General features: G+C 42.8%; 3 protein-coding genes across 3 annotated transcripts in view; 2 read left to right on the forward strand and 1 right to left on the reverse strand.

Moving 5' to 3' along the window:
- LOC138965658 (scavenger receptor class F member 1-like) overlaps positions 1 to 4,399 on the forward strand; it is a 15,436-nt gene extending 11,037 nt beyond the window's left edge. The window contains exon 7 of the mRNA XM_070337833.1: positions 4,313 to 4,399. Coding sequence (XP_070193934.1) covers positions 4,313 to 4,399 — 87 coding nt within the window. The remainder of the gene's footprint in view (positions 1 to 4,312) is intronic.
- LOC138965222 (uncharacterized) lies at positions 3,287 to 6,749 on the reverse strand. The gene is made up of 2 exons (XM_070337350.1): positions 4,260 to 6,749; positions 3,287 to 3,818 (listed from the first exon to the last, which is right to left on the reverse strand). The coding sequence occupies exon 1, from the start codon at positions 6,132 to 6,134 to the stop codon at positions 4,791 to 4,793; it is 1,344 nt and encodes a 447-aa protein (XP_070193451.1). The 5' UTR covers positions 6,135 to 6,749; the 3' UTR covers positions 3,287 to 3,818; positions 4,260 to 4,790.
- A 2,035-nt stretch (positions 6,750 to 8,784) lies between these two features.
- LOC138963612 (multiple epidermal growth factor-like domains protein 10) lies at positions 8,785 to 13,008 on the forward strand. The gene is made up of 6 exons (XM_070335460.1): positions 8,785 to 8,904; positions 9,351 to 9,479; positions 9,754 to 9,897; positions 10,773 to 10,893; positions 11,692 to 11,765; positions 12,114 to 13,008. The coding sequence occupies exons 2-6, from the start codon at positions 9,431 to 9,433 to the stop codon at positions 12,488 to 12,490; spliced, it is 765 nt and encodes a 254-aa protein (XP_070191561.1). The 5' UTR covers positions 8,785 to 8,904; positions 9,351 to 9,430; the 3' UTR covers positions 12,491 to 13,008.
- Positions 13,009 to 13,409: the final 401 nt, after the last annotated feature.

Here is a 13,409-nt window from a genome sequence, read left to right on the forward strand (position 1 = left end):
GGTCACGTAGTGCAGGACAGCAAAACATAAAGTGTATTTCATTTTCTTCAGCCAATTTACACAGACGACACAACAAATCTTCCTCACTCCGTACACTATACCTACATCTATGTACAGCAAGATCCGATACACCGAACCTAAATTTAGTTAATGCACTTTTCACATAGCTGTTCATTTGGTTTAAGCGTGTTTTATTCAATTTCTCCTACACACGTTTCAAACAATAACAACATTAAGAACGTTAACAAGCAGATTGCTTATGGACACGTTCTTGAAATGATAATCAATACACATTCCGATAGCAAAACATGGCGAACAAGTGATAGCTTCAACACTTATCTTGATAATCTTTCATTATGTTTTATACAAATAAGATGAAGAGAGAGACAGAGAGAGAGAGAGACAGGGAGAGAGAGAATGCCTGGCTGCATCAATTGCAGTCACAGTTAATATAATATCAGCCGAAGCGATTAGTGAACATAACATGGTCATGTACAACAGAGAATATTTTCGTGTTCAAAGATATAGTTAAATCAGTATTTCCAAACAAGAGTGTTTTGCAGTCTAGAACGTGTGTTGGCAGACTATTGAATAAAATGGTTCTATGTTCTTTACATTTTGGACAGTGTGACTCCACACGTACATTCTAAATTATCAGAGAGGTGTCGGTTAACTAAGTCTTGTTGCAAATCGCTCATATTTAATCTCAACCTGCTGTGAAATAGGGAGGGGGTGGGTATGGTTTACTTTGAGCAGGTCGGTTTCAGTTTTAATAAACAATTTTAGAGAATTGTGTATCTTATATTTGAGTCTTTCGTGTTTTAGACATTGATGCATTTAATAGTTTTAACGAGTTGCCTTTTGTTTTATCATTCTGGTGTTTATCTAGATGTGCTGTGTATCTTATAAGAAGTTCTTAAAAGTTCGAAGTTATTTTAGCATATAGGTTTTTATGGTCTTAACAGTTAAACATGTATTACGTTATCATTAAGATTCATGCTTTGTTAGCACTAAGCAGTTGTTTTAATCAGTCTGGTTTTCTCTTGTTTTCATCTTATGAACATTCTAAATGTTAGACTAACTTATTGTCTTGTACAGAATAACAACTGTGTGAATGGTGCTATACTGAATGAAAGAGTGTGACATGAAGTTCTTGTACATCATTGTAAAGAGTGTGAATGACGTTTTAGTTTAGATGTCAAGCGCTTAGAGCAAGCCTTTTTAACGAAAGTTTTTGATTTAGCGCTATATAAATGTTCTTATTATTATTATTATTATTATTATGTGCCTGGCGGTTGCCTAAATAATAATACTGTGGAACAACAACATCTCCATCGGTCAAATACCTTTTAGCTGTTCATTTCCATATCTATATACGCTTCAGTACTGCTTCCGGTCTTAAACAATCTGTATGTAGAAAATCGATCACTGCTTTGCATATGGTCGTTCCAGTCTTGCCATCTGCAATCTATCAATCGTTGTCTGAAACATTTCAAAAATCCACCAATACTGTCCACCCCTTGGTTGTACCATACATCTGCAAACCCATGAGAGAACAAACACTTTCGAACATCCGTCGCCCATGTAATCTTGCCATTACAATCTAAATTATAGAGAACTTTGTATGCTTTACATGGAATCTTAGAATTTTCCATTCTTGTTAATTTTAGCCAATATGTAATGCACTTTACATATGAGTTTAGATATATTAGGAATCTTCCCAATTCACCATACACAAGGTCGTTTGGTGTTCTCATGTCTACATGTAGGAATCGTTTCATGGCGAATAAGTGCAGTTTTTCTATTTCCGTACCTTTTTGGAAAGCCCAAATCTCAGCACCATATTATTGCACAATCGGTTGAACTTGAGAATCAAACAATTTCGTAAACAATTTGTAAGAACTACTCTCTAACTTGTGCAACACGAAGTATACCAAACACTGCCCGTTTACCCCTACTCACCAAATCTTGACAGGAAATATTAAAACTGAGTCTCGTGAAAAAAAATATTCCTAAATACTTATAAGCGTTAACAACAACAACTCTATCTGCACCATAATTTCATTTTCACAACTAGCTAAATATCCTCCTTTACGGAAAACAATAATATTAGTTTTGTTCATGCTAACTTTCAACTCCAATCGAGAAGCTGCATTGTACAAAATATTCAGCTGTCTTTGCAGGCCAACAACAGTTGTGGAGAGCAATACAATGTCAAACAGTAACACTGCATGCGAACTGACTTGGGTCAACGATCAAACCAGCACGGCCCGAACTGAATTTGTTGCGCTGCCATTATCGTGCGCAATTCTGGTAAAAATATAAACCCGGTATGCCGAATTGAGTATAACGAAAGCCGATGTCAAATATACACAGGGATATTTTAAAATGACTTTCAAAATGTAAAAGCAGATAGCAGACCTTTTTATAAGCAATATGAATGACTGAATGTCCACATACAAGTCGAATGACGCCGTCCATTATGCTGACAAATGGGAACTAGCTTTGCGCATGAATTCATTGACATGAATTTCGACTGCGGAGGCTTTTGGCAAGCTGAAAACAGGCACGGGCAGGTTTTAGTGGAAAAAGTAAGTGTTTTTTAATGAAAACGTCGGAGTAATGGGATAAATAGCTTACACACCTCGTCCTGAATATCTTGCATATTTTCCCTCGGGTCGATTTTCAGGTATTACCTCGCCAAAGGCTCGGTAATACCTAAAAATCGACCCTCGGGAAAATATGCAAGATAATCAGAACTCGGAGTGTGTAACCTATATATATAATGTGTAGGATGTTCTTGTTTTTGTTTACGATGTGCATTTGTATGCTGGTACATGAGATGTGCTCATCTCCATGAAAAGGGCCCAAGGCCTACTCATTAAAACATTCAGACTTCAGACTTCAGACTTTATCCGTCTGTCTGTCTCTCTCTGTCTTTCTCTGTGTTTGTTTTTGCGTGTGTGCGCTTGACCTCGTTTGGAGTGGCTATAATGCTTGCGGGGAGTTCATTACTCATGCACAGGGAGAAGGGCAAGGGAACTCAGTTGCGGTACAGTGAGGGTTCTAAGTTAAAGAAGCAACAATCAACAAATCCAAAAGGTAAACAATAATCTCGTATTTCCTGTTTACGAACACAAACAAGGAAAAAGAAACATGACAGGAAGAAAATAAATCATGCAAAAACAATATATCAGCAAGGTACTTCGTACAGCCCTTTTTGAATTTAACACAAGACTGAAACGAGATGGCTTACTATTCATTGCAGTATGTGAGGACTGTCACGCACACATGCACAAAACACGCACGCAGTCTGTCATCCACGACTCAAAACAATCTTGCTCTTCCGACCACAAAACACAAGTTGACACGAACAGTAGATTAAGGACGTTTCTTACAAACAATCAATTATACATAACATAAATACACGCACAACACTATCTAACTATACCAATCTTTCTTTCGGCAATATCCACAACAACAACAAAGATCAACCAGCGTTAAAGCCTATAACAACAAAGAATAATTATTTAGAAACTTTCATACCTCTCACTTTCGCTCAGTTCATTATGACGTTATAGCTCCTGCACGTTTAGCTGTTAGGACGGGCTAAGGCTAATGTTACCGTGCTTGCGTATCCGAAATCGTTCATGAACCGGAGTCAACGAGGCCGTGGTGCGAAGCGACAGGAGTCATCGGTGACGTCGAGTCCTTGCCAGGCGAGCAGTGCCGTCGTCGAAAGTGGAGCGGCAGACATCATCAGTCTCCTCAGTAGTAGGCCAGTTCAGAGTAGCCTCCGCATGGTGAAATACAACAACCTGGAATGGTGAACGCAAGACTTAGTTCACGGTAACAGTAACATCGCCCACCCGTCCTTATAACTTAACAACCAAGTGCAGGATTAAATGGACATAATTCTCTACTCTCACTCTCATGCATCTCGAACACACATACCAACGGACTTATACATTTAATTCTGCTAAGTATGAAGTCCAACGAATAATACCAAATTCATTCTATCAACAAAACTGTCCACCACTCCCCTTTCAACCAAAACATATTCATTCAACAACATACCAAACCATTCCCCAAAACAAACTCACAAATTCATACCGTTCAAGTACAAAGTTACACACGCACGTGCACACTATACATTCCGCCATCTTGGATTGACCGGTTTTCAGAAGTCAATAAGCAAATCTAAACCTGAGAATAATTTAACTGTAACACACACAACATAATATTTAATGATTACATACCACATCCTGGTTGTATTGAAGTAGCCATACATATCCCCTGCCGTTGATAACAGGTTTCCGGCATCTGCTCTACGCAAACAGACCCTACGTTCAACGAAGAACGGATTCGCTTGGAACGCAAGCTATCTTCCCTCGGCTAAAGGCAAAGAACGAAATGAATAAAAAGGAGTATCTACGAGCTCGAATTTAGCTCTGAGTTCACCTTACAAAATACAAGCAAAACACACGTGAAATACCTGAGCACGAGCTCCACGAGACACCTGCAGTTAACCAGCGTCTACCTATGACAGGCGAAATAGAGGAACACAGGCGCTCCAATACAATACATTTAACCCCACAGCATAAGAGTATGCTAATATTAAAGCCGCTTGTGACAAACCCCCCTACTCAAACCGAACTACGGTTCGTCACAAAAATTCTACACAATGCGGCTGTAATAGTCTGCTCCGACGTTGTCGCATCCTCGGATTGCTCTGATGCGGAACGTGAATGTCTGAAGCAACAGGGCCCAGCGCATCAAACTTCCGTTCGTCATCTTGGTCTTCTGTAGAGGTTGAAGGGACTGGTGATCAGTCTGTAGCGATTCTCTCTCTCTGAGACTGTCAATGTGCCAACACGGTCGACAGCGATTCTCCGGAAAGGTTCATCTATGAGGGGCAACTTTCCAAGGTGAGCTTTGGGTAATCCTCCTTTGGGTAAAGCTCGACGGCCAACATCACAGGAATGAACATAACGCCTGATGTCGCCCTCCATCCCTGGCCAGTAGAACGAATGCCAGAGTCTATTCTTAGTTTTCTTTGTCTCAAGATGACCAGTCTTAGTAACATTGTGGTATCGTCTCAAAATACCCGAACGAAGAGTCTCGGGCACCACCACCTGACTGAAGGTCTTCTCCGTGGTTATGAAAAGGCGATGTAGGACGCCCTGTTTCCAAAGAAATTTCACTTTTCCTTTCTTCCCAGATGGTGTAGGGTTCCTCCCTTTTGCCAGCTCCCGCACCCTAGACAGAGTTGGGTCAAGCGTCTGTAGCTGGATCAACTTCTCTCTGGTAACACCTAGACCAGAGTCCTTCATCCGTAGGGTTTTAGGAGGTTCTTTTTCTCGCGTATTTTGGACTTGAGTAATGGCGGCTATCTTGACAGGTTGAGCTTTCGCCCGGTACACAGGAACTTCAAGAGTTTCTCCTCCAGGCTGAATGATCCGGTTTCCGATGAGTACGGGGTATGTTAGCTGGTCAGCCACAATAGCTACAACGTTCCCAGAGAAAAATGGGGACTCTAAATGTACGATCGTAGTAGGACAAGTCTTCTGAACGTTCCCTGCTGCGAAACGAATAGTTTGACTTCCCTGCTTGAGGTTACAGTCTTTTACCAGCGAGGAGTCAATAACCAGTCCGTCGGCGCCTGTGTCACGAAGAGCAGATACTTGCGATCCATTGATACTGACCGTGCATAAAGGAGTATACGAAAGTTGGCTACATGGGTCACAAAGGGTAGGTAACTCTGATGTGGCAGCAGTGGTTCCTGGCATCGTTACAACTGTTCTCACGTTGGTGACGGTCCTCACGTTGAAGGACGATGCTGAATGCGGGCAATTCCTACGGATGTGCCCAGTTTTACCGCAACCGTAGCAATTTCTCTTGGGAAAAGGGCCGTTGGGGTGGACGGGACTAACTGGGGCAGAGTCTTCCTCAGGATTTTCAATGTCCTTCGTGTTCTTCTCGACTCGACCAGTCGCAGTAACCGGGTTTTTCCTGGCTCTTTTTGATGCAGCAAACCTCTCAGCTAGTTCGGCGGCCTCGGTGACGTTCGCCGGTTCGCGCTGCCGGATGAAATCCGCGAGGTCCCCAGACACATGGTCCATCAGGTGTTCCATCAGTAGGAGGTCTCGTATTCCAGCATAGGTCTCCTCTTTCTTCGCGGCTTTCCTCCACCGTTCAAACCAGATTCGAAGACGGGTAGCAAACTGTATAAACGTCTCCTCTCCCCTTTTGGCCGCGAGTCGAAACTTAGAACGATACGAGTCAGCCGTCCAGCGAAAAGATCCTCTAAGGGCGTCCACAATGACATCAAAGTTTCCCGCATCCTCAGCTGGCAGTTCCAAGTAAACATCGGCAGCAAAACCTTTCAGGAGGGCTCCCAGCCGAGCTCCCCAGTCACTCTCCCTGTCCCAGCCACTGAGAGTTGCTGCTCTCTCGAATCGTCCTAGGAAGGTGTCGAGATCCTCTTTGGCTTCATCAAATGGATCTATTTTCAGACGAACTGGTTCAATAGCCCTACTACGAGAACTTGAAGTAGTCTCTTCTCTCCTAGTCTTTTCTATCTCTGCACGAACTCTTTCTTCTTCCAGTTCAGCTAGACGTCGGCGGCGGTCGTTTTCTTCCTCTTCTCGAAGTACTTTTCTTCTGATTTCTTCTTCCTCCCTCTGAAGTCTTCGTTGAGCATCCTGTTCCTCCCTCTGAAGTCTTCGTTGAGCTTCTTCTTTTCTCAGTTGAGCTTCTCCTTTTCTCAGTTGAGCTTCCTCTTCTTCTTGAAGTAGTCTTCGTTGAGCTGCTTCCTCTTCTTGAAGTAGTCTCCGTTGAGCTGCTTCCTCTTCTTGAACGTATTTTGCTAAAGCAGCCCCTGATCGAACGCCCAAAGCACGTCCCCTAGCGGCTATAATTTCTTGAGCTGACGTGAGGGAACTAGATTTTTCAATAGGGTCAACAGCAGCTCCATCCATATGCTTTGGCGTGGTAAGTGTCATACGGGGTGGAGAATTACCATGATCAGGGGTAGAAAAACTTGCCAGAGCGGCATTGCGAGATTTAGATCCCGACATGATTTCTCACCAAATGTAAAAGGGTTAAGTCGCCAACTATGGAAAAGCAACCTAACTACTTCACAACAAAATTCTGAAGCAAAACATCTCAATCTACAACATTTCCAGACAAATTACAACAGGGAAAAATGCTATAAACAACGTCGAGACATGTACCCAGCACCGGCTAGTATTCACAGGTGGCCGCTGTGAAAATCAGGTTAAGCCTTAGCACGTACAAGCATGTTATTCAATCATCCCTATTCAAAAATCAAACCTGACAAGACGGTACAAACAAACAGACGAACAGAGCAAAATCATAGGTGACGATGTAATAATAAAGAATCCCGGACGAGCCCCCATTTGTCACGCACACATGCACAAAACACGCACGCAGTCTGTCATCCACGACTCAAAACAATCTTGCTCTTCCGACCACAAAACACAAGTTGACACGAACAGTAGATTAAGGACGTTTCTTACAAACAATCAATTATACATAACATAAATACACGCACAACACTATCTAACTATACCAATCTTTCTTTCGGCAATATCCACAACAACAACAAAGATCAACCAGCGTTAAAGCCTATAACAACAAAGAATAATTATTTAGAAACTTTCATACCTCTCACTTTCGCTCAGTTCATTATGACGTTATAGCTCCTGCACGTTTAGCTGTTAGGACGGGCTAAGGCTAATGTTACCGTGCTTGCGTATCCGAAATCGTTCATGAACCGGAGTCAACGAGGCCGTGGTGCGAAGCGACAGGAGTCATCGGTGACGTCGAGTCCTTGCCAGGCGAGCAGTGCCGTCGTCGAAAGTGGAGCGGCAGACATCATCAGTCTCCTCAGTAGTAGGCCAGTTCAGAGTAGCCTCCGCATGGTGAAATACAACAACCTGGAATGGTGAACGCAAGACTTAGTTCACGGTAACAGTAACATCGCCCACCCGTCCTTATAACTTAACAACCAAGTGCAGGATTAAATGGACATAATTCTCTACTCTCACTCTCATGCATCTCGAACACACATACCAACGGACTTATACATTTAATTCTGCTAAGTATGAAGTCCAACGAATAATACCAAATTCATTCTATCAACAAAACTGTCCACCACTCCCCTTTCAACCAAAACATATTCATTCAACAACATACCAAACCATTCCCCAAAACAAACTCACAAATTCATACCGTTCAAGTACAAAGTTACACACGCACGTGCACACTATACATTCCGCCATCTTGGATTGACCGGTTTTCAGAAGTCAATAAGCAAATCTAAACCTGAGAATAATTTAACTGTAACACACACAACATAATATTTAATGATTACATACCACATCCTGGTTGTATTGAAGTAGCCATACATATCCCCTGCCGTTGATAACAGGTTTCCGGCATCTGCTCTACGCAAACAGACCCTACGTTCAACGAAGAACGGATTCGCTTGGAACGCAAGCTATCTTCCCTCGGCTAAAGGCAAAGAACGAAATGAATAAAAAGGAGTATCTACGAGCTCGAATTTAGCTCTGAGTTCACCTTACAAAATACAAGCAAAACACACGTGAAATACCTGAGCACGAGCTCCACGAGACACCTGCAGTTAACCAGCGTCTACCTATGACAGGCGAAATAGAGGAACACAGGCGCTCCAATACAATACATTTAACCCCACAGCATAAGAGTATGCTAATATTAAAGCCGCTTGTGACAAGGACGGGTTCTACGGGAAAGACTGCGGAACGTGTGGTCAGTGTGGTGGTGACGAGGTGTGTGACACGGACACTGGACACTGTACAGCCTGTCAGTCCGGATGGTCACCGCCCCTGTGTCAGCAAGGTCACTCTTCGTGTCTATTTTTGACTTGAAAGGAAGCAAGCAGTGTGCTTGCTTATTTGTTTGTTTGTTTGCTTGTTTGTTTGTTTGTTTGTTTCTTGGTTGGTTTGTTTGTTTGTTGGTTTTTGTTTTATTAGCTTCAATTTACTTGACTGCGTAGAAAGTTATGTCCAGTGAGGGGGGAGGATAATAGTTCAAAAACAGCAGGTAGCTCTCTCTCTCTCTCTCTCTCTCTCTCTCTCTCTCTCTCTCTCTTTTGCTTTGGCAATACATTATATGTAGACAGATAGACCAATAGATAGATAGATAGATAGATAGACAGACAGACAGACAGGCAGACAGACAGACAGACAGACAAACAGACAGACAGACAGACAGACAGACAGAAGATAGTTTATGTGTGGTATAGCTATTTGACCTTTTACCCGTGATTACCCTGTATTGAACAGAGTGTGAGTCTGGTCGTTACGGCGCGGACTGTAACGCAACGTGTGGACACTGCAGTAATGGCTGTAGACCGGACACCGGTATGTGTGACGATGGCTGTCACAATGGATTTGACGGAGACATGTGTGACCGTGAGTTTACATGCAGAGTCTGCTATTGACGGCTTTATTTATCCTGTTCACGCCTCCATTCATGATTTTTCTTATCTTTTTTTGCTTTAAAATGCGTTTTGAGTAATCGCTCCGTTATTACGACGCCTAGCGTGGTGTGGTTTTTATTCCAGTTAAAAGCAAGACGGACCCGGGGTGGGTTACATGTCTTTGAAAGCTTGACCCTCTGTTTTTAGTTTTACTTTGCAGTGATTCATCTAGGTATTTGTATTTGTTGTCATTTCATCTGCTGCAGGGTGTCTGACATCTTTGTGGGGATCTGAGTGCACCTTGCCGTGTGGTCACTGTGCGGGGGATGGGTCATGTGACAAGACAACTGGACATTGTCTGACTGAACACTGCGTGCCTGGCTGGAACGGGACGCGTTGTCTGCAAGCGTGTAAGATCTGGTCGACTTCATTCATGGCTGTTTTGTTTAAATCTGAACTCATGGCTGTTTATGGGGTGTGCAAATCTGCCTTAAAAACCCGCGGAGCCAACGCTATCTGGAGATTCTAATTCTTTCGAAATTCAAACATTTATTTTCTTCGCAAACTTTCCTGGTTGAATGATTATTAAATTTCCGTTTTGTTTTGGATGACAATAATATTTGTAGTGTGTGTGTGTGTGTGTGTGTGTGTGTGTGTGTGTGTGTGTGTGTGTGTGTATGTGTGTGTGTGTGTATGTGTGTGTGTGTGTGTGTGTGGGTGTGTGTGTGCGTGTGTGTTTGTGTGTGTGTGTGGTGTGTATGTGTGTATGTGTGCGCGTGTGTGTGTGTGTTTGTATGTGTGTGTGTGTGTGTGTGTATTTGTGTGCGTGTGTGTGTGTTTTGAGTGTGTTTGTGCGTGTGTGTGGTGTGTGTGTGTGTGTTTGTGTGCGCGTGTTTGTGTTTGTGTGTTTCGAGTGTGTGTGTGTGTGTGTGTGTGTGTGTGTGTGTGTGTGTGTGTGAGTGTGTTTGTGTGTCTATGTGTGTGTGTGTGTGTGTGTGTAAAAGACACATGTCGCAAAAAATTACCTGACCGGTTTTCAACTGAAAAACACATATTTGCTACTGAGAAAGTTACTGAACGTAAGCAATTAAATTTGGACTCACCATTACAGTAGGCTGGGCTTACATATATGTACACACTGAACGTTTCCAACAAATGATATTCTTGAGCAAATAAATATATTTTTAAACATTTATAATTTATATGATTATTCCATGTAGTCTTACCATGATGTAATAGTGTACTTGTATGCGGAATTTGTTCCGTGGACTTTTTTTTCCTTCAGTACCTCAAGACAACGACAACACTGGAAAGGATTCCAGCAACACAACGCTGATCGGTACCATTGCGGGTGTTGGTGTCTTTCTTGGTGTTGCCATCATCATTCTCGCTGTTGTTATTGTCTGGTGAGCACTTGTAGACAATGAGCCAATGAATATTGAAACTGATTTTTCAATAAGGGGGTACCCATGCTTGTGCATATACACGCGCGCGTGCAATCATGCCCGCTAGAACACAAGCAAGCGCAAACACGCACGCACTTACACAGGCACAGACACAGACACACAGACACAGACACGCACACACACACACACAAGGACACAAACACACACACACGCACGCACGCACGCACACACACACACACACTCACACACACACACACACACACACACACACACACACACAGCGAACCTCCTCACCGCCATGCACTAAATGCACACAATTTGAAAAAGCTACGAGTGTAAATCTGGTACTACACAGCAAGCCATGTAGTATTCTGTTTAACCTACATACTGTACTGACATGCCTAAAGCTCAAAACATCCCTGAGTCGACGCATACAAATTGAAGTCGCTTCTGATGGAACCTCGATCTCTTACAATGCCTCCTTCAATCTTTGACGTCAAAGCAAAGTAACGTCACTCTGGACGTGTTTGTGGCGTGACGTGTTTGTTCTAAACATTCTTTCAGGGGAAACATCAAGGGCAAAAGTGTGTCCATAATGACGTTTGTCTCGGTGACCTCATTCACATGAACTGTGGATGAACGAGATTGTTATGTCATGAGTGGTATCTCACACGTATGTAGGATAATAATCTTAAAATTAGATTTTAAGAGTAAATTCATTATATTGTGTAAATGGAGCGCTGATTGTTAAAAACATTCTTCGCAGGTTTCCCACTGGTGTCGTAACATATGTTGCAGGTTGCGTAAGTCTAGGGCTGCCAGGCCTCAACGAAACAATTCGTCTCCGAAAGACAGTCGCCCTGGATTTACAGGTGAGTATGCGTGAGAGGCACACGGGAATGTCTTTGTGTGCGTGTGTACCAGTATTTGATCCAGTAGTCTGACAGAAATAACTAAGACACTAATCAGCAACTGACCATACAATACAGCACAAAATAATAAAAGATACAACACAACACATAACAACGCAAAACTATACAATGCAACACAACGCAACACCACACAACACCACACTACACCAAACCACACCACACCACCACACCACACCACACCACAACACACCACACCACGACACGACACGACACAACACAAAAGTATCGTCTGTCGGTGGGTTCAAACAGAAGTTTGTCTTTAACTGTTTGAGTTTGCTGATGTTGTAGAAACCAGGATAGACGAGCCACCTCCGGCACTGCCACTACGCCCCTCTGCACCAAAGGAGTCGACCCACGTGGCGGAACAAGGCACAGAAACTCTCTCTGAACACTACGACCGTCTCGACAACTATGAGATACGCGAAGACGACATCAGACCTTACGAAGACTTAACACATCCGAGTAAAGATTACTACAATACCAAACCCATGGGCACAGAGGAGCGGAAGCAGGTGACCACGGAGTATCAGAATACTACAGAGGGGTCTAGTTACGAAGAAATAACAGTGTCCAAGTCCAGTGGAAATAAGAGTCAGGAAGACATCGAGAGGCATCGAAAGAAAAAAATATCCGGAAAGGAAAAACACATATACACGAACGCCTAAAGGACTGCAGTTTAGGCTAACTAGATCCTAGGTCGAGTAGAGGAAGAATGTTTGTTTGATTAGAAATGGTTACTGCATCGTTGTCTCTGATATTGGCTGGTGTAGGCTACTAAGGGTTTATGCAGTACTCCTAGTGTACCAGACAACTTCTCATAATTGACAACTTAAAGAATGGTTCTTTGGCAGTGAAACGCTTCTTAACGCCACTGAATTTGGGAAAAAGGATATACATATACGTATTCCGCATGTTGATGTAAACATGTACAGATATTTATGTAGTAATATGTTATAGATTTGCTGCTGCGTGCGCTTAATTAACTGATTGCTAACGAGATGCAACCCTACTGGATTTAATGTGTCTGATTTAACCTGAATTAGGTAATTACGGTAATGATAATTCTGATGATGATATAAGGAGTTGTTCCCCTTGCTTCGAACAAAATTAATGAGCTCGGGTACTCGTGCAAATCGTTTTGGTTAGCAAAACAGCTATTCAGTTTGCTTACACTCTCCTACTTGAATGTTTGTGTCTCAAACTGTCAAATGAATGTTGTATTCTCGCTCACGAAAATGGCACTGCGAACAGGATGGTATATGGGTGTGCGTGCGTGTGCGCGTGTGTGTGTGTGTATGTGTGTGTGTGTGTAAGTGTTTGTGTGAGCCCCGTTAAGCTGCCTTTTGCAAGTTTACACACCCTCATAAGGATGCCGGGTCGGTATATCCTGCCGGCAGCATAGGAAAATATTGTCAAAAGCCGTATAAAACGGTCAATAAATACCCCTAAATTAAGTTTCGTTTCGTTTTACGTCAGGCAGGAAAATGGAGGTAAAATGTCACGAATGCATGTTTTTTACACACCTCTTGCGTAACACGTGACCGCGCATACGCTGTAAAATTCCTCACACAAGGTCACACAAGT

Source organism: Littorina saxatilis, linkage group LG4 (genome assembly GCF_037325665.1).
Source record: "Littorina saxatilis isolate snail1 linkage group LG4, US_GU_Lsax_2.0, whole genome shotgun sequence".
Lineage (NCBI taxonomy): Eukaryota > Metazoa > Mollusca > Gastropoda > Littorinimorpha > Littorinidae > Littorina > Littorina saxatilis.

Coding starts and splice junctions, on each gene's coding strand:
- LOC138965222 (XM_070337350.1), bottom strand. CDS start 6,134: ATGGAACACCTGATGGACCATGTGTCTGGGGACCTCGCGGATTTCATC.
- LOC138963612 (XM_070335460.1), top strand. CDS start 9,431: ATGTGTGACGATGGCTGTCACAATGGATTTGACGGAGACATGTGTGAC. Junction 9,898..10,772: donor GACGCGTTGTCTGCAAGCGT/GTAAGATCTGGT, acceptor TTTTTCCTTCAG/TACCTCAAGACAACGACAAC. Junction 11,766..12,113: donor CAGTCGCCCTGGATTTACAG/GTGAGTATGCGT, acceptor CTGATGTTGTAG/AAACCAGGATAGACGAGCCA.